This window comes from Pseudorca crassidens, chromosome 13 (genome assembly GCF_039906515.1).
Source record: "Pseudorca crassidens isolate mPseCra1 chromosome 13, mPseCra1.hap1, whole genome shotgun sequence".
In the NCBI taxonomy this organism is placed as follows: domain Eukaryota; kingdom Metazoa; phylum Chordata; class Mammalia; order Artiodactyla; family Delphinidae; genus Pseudorca; species Pseudorca crassidens.
Genome location: NC_090308.1, coordinates 77,267,919 through 77,285,451, shown reverse-complemented (window position 1 = coordinate 77,285,451; position 17,533 = coordinate 77,267,919). Strand labels below are relative to the sequence as shown.

Below are 17,533 nucleotides of genomic sequence, written 5' to 3'. Positions count from 1 at the left end.
TTCTGTTTTGTTTTACACTGAGTTTTAAGAGTTATGCAACCCTGAAAAAGTTAAGCAGGTAACTCTAGGCATTAAGTAATTCACACACAACCAAGTAGTAAGGTTTTCTATACCCGTTTTAAGAATGAATAGGATTCATTTAAAATGGTGATAATTTGTCTCACTGAATAAGTGCATTTTAATCCCAAAGAGAAAAAGTATGTTATTTCTAATAGAAGGCAGTTAGTAGAGAGGCTTTTCAAACGTAAATGCTTCGTTGATCAAGTTAAAACAGAAGCTCCCTTAGTTTGTGGCTTTCTGGCTTTTCACATCCTAGTGGGAATGTGTTGCCGTATTTATACGAACCCGCAACATGCTCACATTAATAGTTCCAAGCAAAGTCTGTCTCACTCTCTGCAAACCGTTAGGAAATTAGGAATTAAACCCCGGGCCCGTGTCCGCGGAGTCACGGGTGGAAATCTGATCCAGGGCAGGAGGGGCAGGACGAGAGCGCGGCCCTCCGGGGCGCGCGTGCGCAGTTACCTCTCCCGCTCCTGCTCTAGCAGGGTGGTGAAGTCGTCGCTCTTGTGCATGTAGTCCGTGTGCTTGTGCTTCTCGTTCTCCAGCTCGTACACCGTGCGCCGGTGACACTTCTCGGCCAGCAGTAGCTGCTCTAGCATGCGCCGGTAGGTTTCCTTCTGTTTTTCCTCAAGTCTGTCCAGCTGAGGACACAAACATGGGAAAGAGCTTAATACTTTATTTCATTTATGGAGGACTCTAAATAATTCGTTTGCATTGGTCTAATGATTTATTACCTGTAGGGGAGGACACGGAATCTGCTCTTCTCTGCCATTTTCCCCATGCCATCATTTTCTCTAGGCCAGTTGCATTTATGAACTAGCCACAATAGGGCTGCAGTAATTTCTGGCCTCTGGCCTTTTTTCTGTGAACATATGTGTGGTTCCTAACCTTTCAGGAGAGCAAACTCACTGTTTCAATGAGACGGTGAAGCCCTATACTCAGAAAGAAAGAGAAGAGCATCTGGCCTAATCTCAGAAAAATAAAGAGCTCAGCCCGCACCAAACTCCTCCCCCGGGAGGAGGGAATTATCCTCATTGCAACCTTTTTTTTTTTTTTTTTAAGGCTTGCAGTTAAGTGCATTTCTAGGAAAAGTATATGAAGGACCCACAATCCTCTTCTTTCAAGAGGTACTAAATATAGGGAGAATCTCAGAACTTGCAGAGCGCACATATCTCAAACTAAAAGAGATCTCATCAAATATTATTACAGGGCTTTTTGTGTCTGTTTCTCCAGCCAGGCTATAAGATCTTTAAGGGACCATATGCCTTGATCATCTTTTTAGTCCCTGGTCCCTAGCACAGCACCTGGAAGAAAGTAGGTGTTCAGTACATGTGTGTTAAATTGGACCCAATCTTACAATATTGATAGTTCCCTATCCTACTCTCCTCTTCAAACCCTAGTGCAGGAGTTCTCACCCGCAGCACTACTGACATTTCTGGCCAAGGAATTCTTATTTGAGGGGCTGTACTGTCCACTATAGGATTCTCAGCGGCATCCCAGGGCTCTGCCCACTAGGTGCCAGTACTGCCACCTCCAGTTGTGACAAAACTCTCCCCAGGCGTTGTCAAATGTCTCCTGGAAGGAAAAGTCCCCATGCCCCCCTCCCTGTTGAGAACCACTGCTCTAGGTGAATCAGATATATTTAGAATCCATTCTTAATCCCACAGCCAACTCTGTAAGACTCAGTGGAGTAGCTCCATGGGTATCAGCTTCAGAACTACTCCCCGATGTTGCACGTTTGCCCTTCAGTCATAAGGAGGCTCTGAGGTTCCCTGTACAATTTTATTATATTTTCATTGTGAATGAATCATTTATGGGGCCCAAAATAAAAGAGATAATGGGCACTTAGATCCATTTCCCTTTTGGTCTTTCCAGTTTGGTCCTTAAGGCCTCATGTTTCCTCTTAAATAGATTTCTCTCTTCTTAAATTCCTTAATATTTTTCCCATTAGCTCTCTGTTGATAACAGAGCTAAAATCATTCCCTAAACCATGATCCTTTTGTCTGAAACATACTGAAATTTCTCCCCATCTCAAGTTCCTGAACTTCTTCTCCACCAACTTGATTCAGGTACACTCTTTCCTTAGTAAATTTTGGCCTTTGTTGCTATGATGATCTCATTCAATTTTCCTTCCACCTCTGTCCCCATAATCCTCAGTGCCTTCTGATTAGACCTCCACCCCCTTTGCCTAAGAACAGGTGACCAGTCAGACTGGTGAAGCCCAGGTTGGCCAGCCATACCTGAGATCATCAGGGAGGCAAATCGTACTTTTATGTGTTCTGATAAATTACTTCAGTCTTAATGGGACAGTCTATACAAGAGGTTTTTTCACTGGAATAACTCCCTGTTACAAAATATTCTCCCCAAGAACTCTCCATTTTTCCACAAGTGTGATTTTCACCATATGTTATAGAATTTGTCAAGCATTGATGGGACATCATCAGAAATGTGCAAGGAGCAGCTCTTTCCCCCTTTTTTTGTTTATTTTTTATTTTATTTTTTTTGTGGTACGCGGGCCTCTCACTGATGTGGCCCCTCCTGCCATGGAGCACAGGCTCCGGATGCTCAGGCTCAGTGGCCATGGCTCATGGGCCCAGCTGCTCCGCGGCATGCGGGACCCTCCCGGACCGGGGCATGAACCCGCGCCCCGCGCATCGGCAGGCAGACTCCCAACCTCTGCGGCACCAGGAAAGCCCTCTTTCCCCTTTTTGATCCTTCTTAACGTTGTCGTAAAGTAAGGCCTTCCCTCCTTTTGAGAGTATTTGCAAGAGCAACTTCTGCCTGTTTTCTGATACCCTGACCCTCTCCTCCCTGAGGAAGGAATGGTTTTTAAAGGTTGTATTGGGACAGCGAGCTGGGCATGAATAGCCCTGCCTTTTCATTTCTTATTTTTTACTCTGTCTGCCATAAGATGGTACATTGTACTCTCCCTCAGGTGCTGTCTCCAGAGTCTAGGAGAGAGTAATAGAAACCTGGTGGTGGTCATCTACCTATTTATGCCAATAATAAAGTTAATGTTTCAAGTCATCTGTCAGACTCCTGCAGTTATCCCTCAATCCGTTCAAGGAACTCGGGAGGCAAAGATGGGGGCGTTATTAATTGGATGGTTGACTGAAATACCCAGAGAGAGAAATACTGTAGGGGCATCTGGAGGAAAAACAGCATATGTTGATATTAATTGTTCCAGGGCAGCCTAGGTAGGACTGCTAGGCCCTAGCTTTAGTATGTTCTGTCCGTGTGGGCCTTTGAGATTGGCTGTTCTCAGCAGCTACCGTGCTGGGACTAGGCCCCTGGAGTAGCTGCTGTTGTCTCTGTGGGCTGTGTTCACCTCACCTACACCAGTACAGCTTGACCTCAGCACTGGTTGCATAATCAGGAAGACAGTCTTTTTGTCCTTTCATGCATCCGGAAGGATGCTGACATATTGGTGTGTGAGCTGTGTTTTTCACCCAGAACTGCAGACCAGACTTTCTTTTTTTTTTTTTAATTTATTTTTGGCTGCGTTGGGTCTTCGTTGCTGCGCGCGGGCTTTCTCAAGTTGTGGAGAGTGGGGGCTACTCATCCTTGTGGTGCGCGGGCTTCTCATTGCAGTGGCTTCCCTTGTTGCAGAGCACGGGCTCTAGGAGCGTGGGCTTCGGTAGTTGTGGCACATGGGTTCAGTAGTTGTGGCTCGTGGGCTCTACAGTGCAGGCTCAGTAGTTGTGGCGCACAGGCTTAGTTGCTCTGCGGCATGTGGGATCTTCCCGGACCAGGGCTCGAACCCATGTCCCCTGCATTGGCAGGCGGATTCTTAACCACTGGGCCACCAGGGAAGCCCTGCGGACCAGATTTTAAACTGCAAAGGTAGTAAATTCCTCTTTAGCAATAAAGCATTACTGTGTGAGGATCTAGTTTTCAGTTTTAAATTCAGGATGTAAGAACTAACATAGGTAGCAACAGATCAGCTGTGCCAGACCCTGTTTCTCGTTATTTTGTTTGGAACTGCACTGAGCTCCTAGGAGAGAACTGAAGTGGGCTGACCTCTTGGATCTGTGTGGCTTGTCCAGAGACTCTGAAGACCACCTCCCACTGGATTCATTAATCATGTATACTGTGTCCCATGGCTTTGGGTTTTCAGGCTCCAAATTGTGGCTCAACCACAGAGGAATGGTAGTTCTTATTACTGAATAGTGAAAGCGAAATGGGCACCTATTACTTTGGAAATGTAGGTCCCACTTGGACAGAGGTGGAAGGAAAATTGAATGAGATCATCATAGCAACAAAGGCCAAAATTTACTAAGGAAAGAGTGTACCTGAATCAAGTTAGTGGAGAAGAAGTTCAGGGACTTGAGATGGGGAGAAATTTCAGTATGTTTCAGACAAAAGGATCATGGTTTAGGGAATGACTTTAGCTCTGTTATCAACAGAGAGCTAATGGGAAAAATACTAAGGAATTTGAGAAGAGAGAAATCTACTTAAGAGGAAACATGAGGCCTTAAGGACCAAACTGGAAAGACCAAAAAGGGAAATGGATCTAAGTGCCCTTAAAGATAGGACTATAAGAAAAAAAAAAGAGAGATTTTAGTCTTTGTTGAATCAGAATGGGTGACAGAGGAGGTAGAGACAGGAGAGCCTAGAGAGCAGAACAGCGTGACTGCCCCACAAAGAGGGTGTCGGGATCAAGGAAACGTTTGAGGAACATGCTGTCTGACTGCAGATGGTTCTTCATGAGATCAGTTGGGGCCCTTTCTCTTGAAGACTGCAACAGCCATTCAAAGCGGTTACATAAAATATAGACATGCTGAAGAATTAAAATCTGAGATCAGGGTAGGATATGTAAAGCAATTTGGGGTGATTTTCATGGTGTCAGCCATGGTGGATGGGCCCTGAGCGAACATGCTCAAGAAACTTGGAGACGTAGATTTCGAAGGAAAGATGAGACAAACGAAAGGGGATTCAGGCAGGACAGCAGAAGATTCAGTCCAAACACCGGTGTGCTGTGACGGGAAAAGACTCCTTAGGAGATCATCCAACTCAAGAACATACAAGTAGATAAGATTTGTGTTGAACAAAGGATCCTTTTGGCAGACTCATAACTCCTTGGTTTTGCTTCTCTCGCTGAGGGTGACCACACACTACACAATACGGAAGGTAATATTCAGAAAACAAATGTCTGGGTCTGAAAGCATAGGGGAAGTTAGAGGCAAACAAACAAAAACTCTACGATCCCTAAAATAGTGATAGAGAAAGAAGGGGCCATTTGAAAAACTGGTCAAAAACAACAATAACAATAAAACTCAGCTGAGCCTTCCTACTGGAGGAAACGTTGTGACAAAAGAAAACATTTCTGTTGCCTTGAGTAGGACAAGTTACCCAAGAATTAGAGAGTTCAAACACGAGGGAAGGCGAAGTTCTGAGGAACGGTCACCTGGGTAAGGTTAGGTCCCCACTAGGTCCCAAGGCAGACAGGCTTCAGAAGGTCACCTGCGGGAAGGGGTAATACCACACCGAAACAAGGGGGCAGTAAGGAAAACCACTGGTACAAGATGGGTTTCCTAGGCCTGGACATCATGGCTGAAAAAAGAAAAAGATTCAAGAGATTTCACATATGCAGGTGGGGGCTTCCCTGGCGGCGCAGTGGTTAAGAATCTGCCTGCCAATGCAGGGGACACGGGTTCGAGCCCTGGTCCGGGAAGATCCCACGTGCTGGGGAGCAACTAAGCCTGTGCGCCACAACTACTGAGCCTGCACTCTAGAGCCCGCGAGCCACAACTACAGTGCCTGCGTGCCACAACTACTGAAGCCCGCGCCTAGAGCCCGTGCTCCGCAACAAGAGGAGCCACCACAACGAGAAGCCCACGCACAGCAACAAAGACCCAACGTAGCCAAAAATAAATAAATAAATAAAAATATGCAGGTGGAAAAGTAGAGCACCTAAAACAAGACCTAGGCATGGAGGACGTCACCACCACAAATCCCTAAACTTCACAAAAAGACAGATAGGTTTCAAATGCCACTCACTGAGGGCAAGGATAATGCATGAAACAGATTCCTCCACCCAACCCAGGATTCGCCATTTCCCATAATTATTAGCCTCTTGATGGCGGCAGGCTCTGTCTGATGGGGACAAGTTCCCCCACACTGACTGGCATCCTGTTGTACCTGAAGATTTTCTCTATCCACCCTCCTTCCCTCAGACACCCTCTAAGTCTCTGCCTTGATCTTGGTGACATGAGCCTGCTTTGTGCTGAGTCCTGAGGTCAAGGAATATTATTACACTTGAGAAAAATGGACCTTGGAGCTGGGGCTTTTCTTGCATTTTTAACAATTTATGAATGTGAGGTTGGTACAATGATAACTGCACATGTCCTAATAATCTTTGGACTCTTTGAGTAAACACAAAATAAAGGACTTCAGGATGTATTAATTCAACTTTGAAAATGCCTAAGGTTAAGATCCTTCTGGCTAAGGCTAAGCAGAATAAGAATTTGGGAAGGAAAGAAACTGAACCCTTAATTTCTTTGCAGTTTTGCTTAAGAATTATGAACTTTGATATCTCAGACTTTAGTTTACAAGGAAGTTCAGGGCGATTTAATATTTGCTGCTTAATTTCTCCCCAGATACCTGGCAAGAGAGGGGGGTCCACCATATTGGGTTCACTGCTTAACCTTTGGTGAGTTCTGTTGGATGACCTAGCTGGGCCTAATTTGGGATGAAAATTGGAATAAGCAGCAGTGATTTTTGGCTTGAGGTACAGCATGGCTTCTAGGAACAAGAGCTGGACTATCTTCTCATGATACCAGGAGGCTAATGGAACAGTAATATATGGGATTCTTACGTCATGAACTTGGAAGCAACTCTCTTGCTCCTGAGCAACAGGAACTTGATTATTAAGCCCAAAGGATTAAGAAACCAAAAATCTGTAAATGGTGGAAGAAATCTTTTCTCCTTTCAGCATTCTATTTCTCTCACAAAGCAGGACTTCACCATTTTGCCAGTGTTGGGAAAAGTAGCTTCTGTCCTTCCCTCTACCTCCTTATTCCTTCCTCCCCAAGGGAGGAACAACTGTTCAGATTGTTGAGTTGAGGGGAGAAAGGAACCAAGAAGCGTGCCCAGCTTAAGCTAACTCCAACAGGACAACCCAAAAGAAAGGTGGGTGTTTTCTGCTCTGCTCCTCTGTCCACTTGGGTCAGGCCTACTTTCTGAAGGTAAGTTGGAAACGCCTTCCTTTATGTACTGTCCATAGAACTCAGTGGGTCAGAGGCAGTGATTCTGGATGTGTGTGATCTGTAGACCTACCTCTTCCTTGAGAGGTCATACCAAGCTCTAACTTGGGAGAAAAGAACTAAGAAGCCCAAATGATACTATTTATCCAAGCCAAGTTCTTCAGTCCAGGTGATTATAATAATAATATAAAACTGATATTTTGGGCTTCCCTGGTGGCGCAGTGGTTGAGAGTCCACCTGCCAATGCAGGGGACACGGGTTCGTGCCCCGGTCCGGGAAGATCCCACATGCCGCGGAGCCTGCGCATCCGGAGCCCGTGCTCCGCAACGGGAGAGACCACAACAGTGAGAGGCCCGCGTACCGCAAAAAAAACAAAACAAAAAAACCGATATTTTGACCTCTCTATGTCTTTTACTCCTCGAGTCTCTCCAGGTTTGGAACTAAATAAGAGTGTGAGCAATTATCACCCTCAGCTCCCAGCAAATACTAATGGCTGATATTTGTTGAGTAGCTAGTATGTTCCAGACACTACGTTAAAAGTTTTACAGGCGTTGCTTCATTTAATCCTCACAACTCTACGAGATGTGCACCTGACAGAGAAGAACACTAAGGCTTAAAGAGCTGAAGTGACCTGCCCAAAGCTACAGGCAGCTAATAACTGTGGGTTATCTCAAACATGAAAGTGGATTCAGCCAGTTGACTCTATTCTATCACATATTGATAATTACTCTTAATGCTTAAGGAAAAGATGAGAACAGAGCTCCAGTTCATCCTGGTTGCAGAAGTTAGAAAATTATGGGCTGTCAATCTGTCGTGAATACTTTCTAAAGCAGGTCTTTCTGAGATCTGTCAAGCTGAGCTGCTGCAAAGGCTTGTCTTAAGCTAAATTACAATAAATTGCTTCGCACTTTTCATTGCTGTGTTCTTTATTCATTTATGATACTAATTTCACATCTATGATTTTTTTTTTAACATGAATTCCGAAGAGTCAGTATGGCTAGATCCATCAACTGGTTAGGGAACTTCTACGAACTTCTTCACTGAACTTCTACGATGATATGAGAGTATTTTTAACATGTAATATCATGGGTAATTAACAACAGTAGTTGATAGTTCCTAATACAGTCTTGTATAAATGATTAAATATTGTCCTATTAGATTCCCTTTCATCTTAAAGAACTGCCCTGAGCCTTCCATTGGGATTTTGCTTCAACTTCTATGTTTTAGCCATTCACATGAGACCATTTTAATGGTCTATAAGATATCAGAACTGAGTGGCTTTAGAACCGTAAATATCAATAATAAAAATCAGTTTAATTTTAGCCTACCAATTTGATAATAATCTGAAAATTCAATGCTAAAACCCATAAGCACCTCAAATTTTTACACATACCCCTTCTTAGAGAAATAAAAGAATAACAGACTGAAGAGCAGGTAACTATCATAATCACATGAGAAACATATTTCGGGCTTTAAGTATATTTAAGGAAATACTTCTACAATTCTTATCAATGAAATGTATCCACAGTAATTCTGAATTATTTAATTATACTTTAATTCTATATTAGGGCATCATAAAATGCTTGCCTTTGAAAGAAAACGTTAAAGCGTGTAAAATGGAAGGATGTGGAGACATCCCTCTGAGGCTTCCTTCTCAGGGACTTGTCGGGGTATGTTTTTACCTCTGAGATGGGTTTCTCATACACATCTTCCCCTATGGACTTCTCCTGGGCCAGGATGGCATCTCGGTGCAGGACCCGCAGCACTTTCTCCGGCTCCGCAGACCCGTAATGAGCCTCCAGAACCTCAGGCTTGGTTTTCTCCGTCTTCAGCATGTGGATCACATCTTCCCTGGCCTGTGGTGGAAAGTGCAGCAAGGTCAGACGGTTGACAACATAAATCCTATGCCGGGCTCACAAAATCAACATGGAGTTTATTGAATATATTCCTGTCTCATCAGGGCTATGGGCAAATTTACTGGGTGTTTTTTGTTCTTTTTTTTTTTTTTTTTTTTTACCAAAAGCAGATTGGCAAGCAGATACTCTGCTTCAGGTTGCTAGGAAGCCAGCAAGCAGAAAAAGGGTTTGTGCTAATATTAACTACATAAAAAGTGCTTGATCTAAGTAGCAGTGATTCTGAGAAGGGGGAGGACTGCTCCTGGGGACACTTAGCCCTTTTTCAGTGCACATGAGGTCAATGACAATTTAAAGTTTTCTAGTTTTCTGTTTATGCCCTCAATATGCAGTATTCAAATCTGGCTTTAAAAAAAACCCTGCTCTCCCCTATGCCGGTTCTAACTCCATGTATAATTAACAAAAACAGCCTTTATTAGTGATTTCCTGTTTCCCATCAAGTGATTCATTTTGCACAGAAACACATGGTTGGGAGCTCTCACGGTGCTGGGCTGGGCTTCTCAATCGAATTCCCGCTGAAGGTGAAACTTAACTCCTGTAATATCCACACTGCCAGTCAGAGTCAGGTTGGTGGGGTCAGAGTTGTTCTTTTGGTTTATTAGCAAAACTTTAGTGTCTTGTTGAAGCTCTTGAGAAAACCACATGATTATAGGCTTTCAATCATATTGACTGTGGTTCCCATCACATAATGCAAATACATCTGGATGTATTTTCTACTGATGAGGAATGATGAACTAGTTATGACGGAACTGACTTTGACCAAACGTACTCCCATCTGGTTGTATACTTGTTTTTCCAGTAATGGTGATGAGTATGAAGTACCCTTACTTCATCCCAACTTGTACCAAAGAACACACTGGTGGCAATAGAATTTCAGTCTGCGACGATGGAATAGAGTTTTCCCCTGTGTTATGCTAACTGGGGGTTTTAAATCATAAACCTGGCTCGTTATCACGGTATTCTAAACAAGGGAGCTAACTAGTTAGCCCTGAGACAGGACCATTATAAAGTTTGTCTTTCTTGAGATTTCTCACTTTTATTGCTTTTTCGTAGTCTCCAAATTCATCTAATTCCAAATGGCTAAAGACGAATTTATTACAGAAACGTCACTGGACTGGAATTTGCAAATTTTCCCTATGTTGTCTCTGCCACATATACATGTGCTCCTTTCAAGACAAAAATGGAAAATATTAATTTTGAAGCAACCAGTGGTTTGGAATTAGCGAGAAAGTTAAAGTCAGAAAATAGTCGAATGGAAAGGCAATGTGTTTCCACGCAGGGCGAAAGGACGAAGCGCAGACACAGAATCAGGCTAGCTGTACGGTGTCTTTGTGCAAATTAGAAAGAGGTGCCCGCTTCCTCCAGGAGACACAACCCTGAGTCAGAGTGCAGCCTGCCTAAGGAGCAAAGAGTGGGCTGTAGTTCACGCCTATTCAGTCCCTCTGCCAGGCACCCCGATGCAAGGCACAACTCCACATCTGTGTATGGTGACCCTGTACTGAAGGAGTCCAAGGTATGTCCATTGTTCTCAGTCTTCAGGCAGACGATGTAAACAGAGAGCTTTGCAACTGTAAATAAGTAGCTATTTTAGTTTAAAAGTTTAAGCTATCCACTTTAAAAATATGTAAATATTATTGGTATCTTTCTTTTTTTTTTGCGGTACGCGGGCCTCTCACTGTTGTGGCCTCTCCCATCGCGGAGCACAGGCTCCGGACGCGCAGGCTCAGCGGCCATGGCTCACGGGCCCAGCCGCTCCGCGTCCCGGACCGGGGCACAAACCCGTGTCCCCTGCATCGAAGGGCGGACTCTCAACCACTGCGTCACCAGGGAAGCCCGTATCTTTCTTTTTAACCAAATCTTTCTAGTTCTCTTAGAAGAAAACGACTGATGTGAAACACCTATTTCTTTTCTCCCTAAAAAATGTGCTTATGGTTGAACTGTATTGACTGTGTTATGCTGCATATACCAGACATTTCAATCTGAGTTCAATTACCCTAGACACCAATTACCAAGGAAAAAGAGGCTATGGTTATGTACCACTGTGCATTATGTATTTAGAGCCACATTACTCTTCAGGGACTAACTAAAAGCTTTTTAATTGCTGTAATAATGATCATAGAAGGAAGACGAATGTTGCCCATAAATCACTACTATTGAGAATAGTTTACTGTAGTAAATCAAATATTCATATTGTGATATCTGTTTAATCAATGGAATAATAAAGATGTGATCACAATAAATTTTTTTCATTACTTTAAACATGTGATTCAATTTATGTAATTAAGATCCTACGTTTTGGGGATAAAACCACTTTACGCCTCTGAGAGTCTTGTTAATTTTTGTAGAAAAGACTGAAGTTCAAAATGTAAGAAACGTTGAACGTTACTATTTTCACTTGAACGTTACTATTTTCCTTGAACGTTACTTGAACGTTACTATCCTTGAACGTTACTATTTTCACTCGGAAGTTTTTGTTGTTGTTGTTGTTTTTGGTTTTTTGTGGGTTTTTTTCTGCGGTACGCGGGCCTCTCACTGTTGTGGCCTCTCCCGTCGCGGAGCACAGGCTCCGGACGCGCAGGCTCAGCGGCCATGGCTCACGGGCCCAGCCGCTCCGCGGCATGTGGCATCTTCCCGGACTGGGGCACGAACCCGTGTCCCCTGCATCGGCAGGCGGACTCTCAACCACTGCGCCACCAGGGAAGCCCCCACTTGGAAGTTTTATCACAAGCAAGGAAAGTCTGAGGGTGCTGGGGAGCTGCGAAATAGGCCACTGTATTTACATAGATGTAAAAGGACACAGAGGGAGGAATACTTTGAAGAGGGCTCTAGAAAGGGGAGAAAAGGTCACAGGAAGAAGAGACAATGAAAATGTTCAACTGACTTAGTCCTGGTGATGGAGGAGAATAAATAGGAGCTTAGGGTATAGAAACAGACACAGAGGGGTCACAGCCTTCTCTTCCATCCTACCTGGTTCCCCTTTGTGCCAAGGGAGACATACGGACGCCAAAAACAAAGATGTGCCTGCAGAATTGAAACTGCACCCCGTGGAGCAAGGGGTTGTCTCAATTGGCTGCATAAGGAGCTGATTCCAAACACAGGGGGGCAGCAGAGGGCCGCTGTGCAAAGCCTGGGGCCGACAGGTGAGTGTGTGATCCGTCTCACAAAGTCAAGGGTGGGTATCTGGTCTTTGCTGTGAAAGTAGGGCTGGGGCGACAGACACAGGACAGGTGGAGCCCACACAGGTGGTATAGTTCAAAAGAAGGCTGAATCCAATGATCCATTCAATAAATATTTGTGCACATTCAGTACTGGAGATATAATTGCATCCTGAGGCATTGACGTCTAGGGGGAAATAGACAATCAGTTGAAAGTCACTTACATTATAACATGACAAACCTTGGGATGGAGGAGATACAGGGGGCTAAGAACTTGGTCCAGAAGAACACTTGACTTGCATCTGAGCTGACGGAGGAGGCTTCCTGGAGAAAGTGACCCGAAATCTCACAATAAGTACTTGAGCCAGAGAAAGAGGGGTGGAGCTAGGCTAAGAGTGTTCTTGGCCAAGGGAAACCTGTAGGCAAAGGCCAAACTGAATAGATTTAGATGCATGGGCTGGGGCCACAGGAGGCCGAAGTGATAAACAATGGGCAACTCATAAAAAGCCTCTAAACCAGGCAGTGAGTTTGCATTTTATCACAGAACAGCAAGAAGCCTTGGAATTTTTAAGCATCGGGATTGTGACACGGTCAGATGGTTGGAAAGATCATCCAACTGCCGTGCTAAACACAAATTCTGAATCAGCAGATCTGACGGTGTAACCCAGGAATTGTGATTTAAAATATCTCTGCAGATGATTATGAAGCAGAGCTGCACTTAGAAACCACTACTTTAGGCCAATTCAGCACCAAAAGCACTTAACATGTCTCCTCTGTTCAAGGTTCCCAGTAGGCTCACCTGATTCCCGGGGACTTGCTTGCCCCAGAGGTTTCTCCTGTTCTCACTGTGTTATCAATTCCACTGATTCTTCTTCACCAAGGAATCATGGTCACTTCAGACCAGCAGCATAAACTAGGAGGGTCCCCAGAAACTGGTGAAAGTATTTGCTACCTCTGTGCAAATGAGGGTGACCAACTGTCCTGGTTTGCCTGGGACCAAGAAGAACAGAATCCCACAAAGCTGGACTTCTGCAAATCTGGACAGTTCCAGGCAAGATGGGACGAGTTGGTTATCCCAGGGCAAACACGGAGTGGTCAGGAGACTGGATATTCCAAAATGTCCCTGCATCTGGCAGGGCAGCCATGGTGGACTTAACTGTACTCAGAAACTGAATTTCACTGACAGTGTTTCCAAAACTTAGCTTTCTTTACAGGCAAAACTCCATCATTGATGATTATGCCTAGTGACAATTTTAACTATTTTTTAAACTTGTGGGTTTTTTTAATCTTTGGGAAAAACCCACAATGAGTAGGAAAGAATGCTTAGTTCTTATGCCCATGTGACATAGCTGTTCTACACTCCTAAAATGGGTACATGTCTAACTTTGGGGGGACAGAGGAATCAGAATGAGCTGTGGAACTTCAAATTAAACATGGTGCATCCTCTTGAAGCACCCAGATTACTTAAAGACTAGGGTAGGTGGTAAGTAGTTTAAAACCCTTTCAGAAGATTAATACAATATTAGTATTTACTTGAATGTTTAGGACAAAACACAAGACTTAAAAAACATTTGCTTGGGTGGACAGCTTGGGACAGCTTCTTAGACGATGCCACCATGATCCCCAGCCTGGCAGTCCACTCACTTAGGTTGAGAGGGAACACAGCCAGGTGGGAAGTTTGAGAAGCCCGCCCCTAACTATTGACATTGCACACCTCAAACAAGATATTCCCTGCCAAGAGCTGTTGACCTTGAATGGAGGATGCATTTTTTTTTTTCTTTTTGGGCACGCCAAGCGGCATGTGGGATCTTAGTTCCCCAACCAGGGATCAAACCCGCAACCCCTGCAGTGGAAGCACGGAGTCTTAACCACTGGACACCAGGGAAGTCCCTGGTGGATGCATTTTGAGGAAAGAATAAATTTGTTTCTATGCTATGGAAGAATCAGAATGTCACGGTTTCTAAACACCATCACTTCTTCAAATTATTCAGTTAACCACATAAATATGGTCTATTGCTGCACTGAGCTAAGGAACGCTGGAAAAGATGGTCCTGGAATACCAACATATGCCCATTCTGTAAATGCCTTCCCATTCTGGGAACTCAACTCAATGTTCCGTATCTGTTTAAATAATGTAATTTATTAGTTTACTTGCCTATTTCTTTCTTAGGCTGTGAGCTGCTTTGAGAACAGGGACTGTGTCTGCAGTGTCTACTAAAGGGTGCCTGCCCACATGATAGGCACTCAGTAAATATTTGTGGAAATAAAAGTAAAATTAAGTGATGTGAAGTCAGAGAGGCATAAACTGCCGCTGAAAATCTCAGAACAACCTTAATTATTTAGCTTTGTTTAAAAGAGTTAAACAATTACATTTTTCAACTTCTGCTCTTTCATCTGACGTTCTTGTCTACAATTTAGGAGTCACTTTGTTCTTCTTAAGTTTATTCCAAAAAGAAAATATGTAAACTGAATAAGGAAAAACAGTACATTCCACTAGAATGTTACAACAGGAAACAATCTTTAAACCTCATACAAATTGAATTATACTATTTACCCTAGTTAGGTAAAATGGAATATTATAAACATATTGGAAGAAAAAAAGCTAAGTAATTTATGATGGCATTAGCTATTATTATAGAAATTAAACCCATTTTTTTGCTCCTCAGTGTTAGAAAGCAAGGTTAACATAATTAGTGACACAACAACATACAAGGAGAAGATTCAGCTATGGTTAGTTTAGAGGGCCATTGGGGCTAAAAATGTGTCTTTAGGTTTTTTCTGGAGAAGTTTCTCTCCACAACTATATGGTTAATAATAGCCTAAAAGTCTCTATACTGCTTGTTCATTAAAGATTACTCCTTTCTAGCACTTCAGACCAAATATTATCTAAAAGAAATCTTTTATTAAAATATCACAAGCAGATGCTGTTTTTCATATTAAAACTTGCTTTTATTAATACCATGATAGCTTGAATTTTTAAAAGTAAAATTCCTAAAAATCCCAATTATGTTTTTTGCAGAAATAGAAAAATCCATTCTAAAGTGCATATGGAATTTCAAGGGACCCCAAAGAGCCAAACAGTCTTGAAAGAGAACAAAGTTGGAGGTCTCACACTTTCTGATTTCAAAACTTACAACAAAGCTACAGCAATCAAAACAGTGTGATACTGCCATAAATACAGACATTTAGACTAGTAGAATAGAATAGAGATCCCAGAAATAAAACCTCACATATATGGTCAAATGATTTTCAATCAGAATGCCAAGACTATTCAATGGAAAAGGATAGTCTTTTCAACAAATGATGCTGGGGAAACTGTATATCCACAAAGAATGAAGGTGCAAAAGAATGAAGATGGACCCTTACCTTACACCACATACAAAAATTAACTCAAAACGAATCAAAGACCTGAATGGAGAACTAAAACTCTTAGAAGAAAACATAGGAGAAAAACTTCATAATATTGGATTTGGCAATGATTTCTTGAATATAACACCAAAAAAACAAGCAATAAAATAAAAAATAGATAAGTTGAACTACATCTAAATTTAAAACTTCTGTGTATCAAAGAACACAATCAACAGCGTGAAAAGCAACCCACAGAATGGGAGAAAATATTTGCAAATCATATATCTGCTAAGGGGTTAATATCCAGAATATACAAAGGACCCCTATAACTGAACAACAACAACAAAAACCCTCATTTCAAAATGGGCAAAAGACCTAAATAGATGTTTCTTTTTTAAATTTTACTGAAGCATAGTTGATATACAATATTATATAAGTTACAGGTGTACAATATAGTGATTCACAATTTTTAAAGTTTATACTCCATTTATAGTTATTATAAAATATTGACTATATTCCCCATGTGGTACAATACATCCTTGTGGCTTACTTTATACCTAATAGTTTGTACCTCTTAATCCCCTACCCCTGTATTGCCCTTCCCCACTTCCCTCTCCCCACTGGTAACCACTAGTTTGTTCTGTATATCTGTGAGTCTGCTTCTTTTTCGTTATATTCACTAGTTTGTTGTATTTTTTAGATTCTACATATAAGTGATATCATACACTTTTTGTCTTTCTCTGCCTGACTTATTTCACTTAGCTTAATGCCCTTCAAGTCCATCCATGGTGTTACAAATGGCAAAATTTTGTTCTTTTTTATGGTTGAGTAGTATTCCATTGTATGTATATATTTGTGTGTGTGTGTATATATATATATATATACACACACACATATACACACCTTCTTTATCCATTCATCTGTTGCTTCCATATCTTGTTAGGTTGCTTCCATATGTTGGCAGTTGTAAATAATGCTGCTATGAACATTGGGGTGCATGTATCTTTTTGAATTTGTGTTTTTGGGTTTTTTCAGATACATACCTAAATAGACGTCTCTCTAAAAATATACAAATGGCCAACAAGCACATGAAAAGACATTCAATATTGCTGATCATTAGGGAAATGCAAATCAAAACCACAACGAGATACCACTTCACACACATTACGATGGCTATCATCAAAACAAACAAAAAAACAAAAAACAGGAAATAAGTATTGGCAAGGATGTAGAGAAATTGGAATCCTTGTACACTGTAAAATGGTTTAGGCACTATGGAAAACAGTATGGTGGTTTTTCAAAAAATTACAAATAAATTACCATATGATCCAGTAATTCTATTACTAATAAATTACCATATGATCCAGTAATTGAAAGCAGGAACACTTAGGTTTATAGCAGCATACTATTAGCAATCGCCAAAAGGAGGAATACAACATCTGTACTCACTGACAGATGAATGGATAAACAGATGTAGTATATACATACCCTCCAGTATTGCTCAGCCTTTTGAGAAAAAGGAAATTCTGACACATGCTACACCTGGATGAAACTTGAAGGCACTTAGCCAAGTGAAATAAGCCAGTCACAAAAGGACAAATACTATTCCATTTATATGAGGTACTTAGAAAAGTCAAATTCATAGAGACAAAGGAGAGTGGTGGTTGGCAGGGACAGGAGGGAAAGGAGGATGGAGAGCTATTGTTTAATGTGTACAGAGTTCCAGGTCTGGAAGATGAAAAACATTCTAGAGATGGATGCATGGTGGTGATAGTGCACAGCAAGGTGAATGCATTTAATGCCAATGGATTGTACACTTAAAAATGGTTAAAATGGTAAATGTTATGTCTAT

The 17,533-nt window shown here is 42.2% G+C and overlaps 1 protein-coding gene across 3 annotated transcripts in view; it reads right to left on the bottom strand.

Moving 5' to 3' along the window:
* FILIP1 (filamin A interacting protein 1) overlaps positions 1–17,533 on the bottom strand; it is a 228,793-nt gene that overhangs the window by 55,878 nt on the left and 155,382 nt on the right. For all 3 annotated transcript variants that reach the window (XR_010933856.1, XR_010933855.1, XM_067702752.1), the window contains 2 exons: positions 8,948–9,121; positions 523–701 (listed from right to left, as the gene is read on the bottom strand). Coding sequence is in view for 1 of the 3 variants with exons in the window: in XM_067702752.1 (XP_067558853.1) it covers positions 523–701; positions 8,948–9,121 (353 nt within the window). In the remaining 2 variants the exon portion in view is untranslated. The remainder of the gene's footprint in view (positions 1–522; positions 702–8,947; positions 9,122–17,533) is intronic.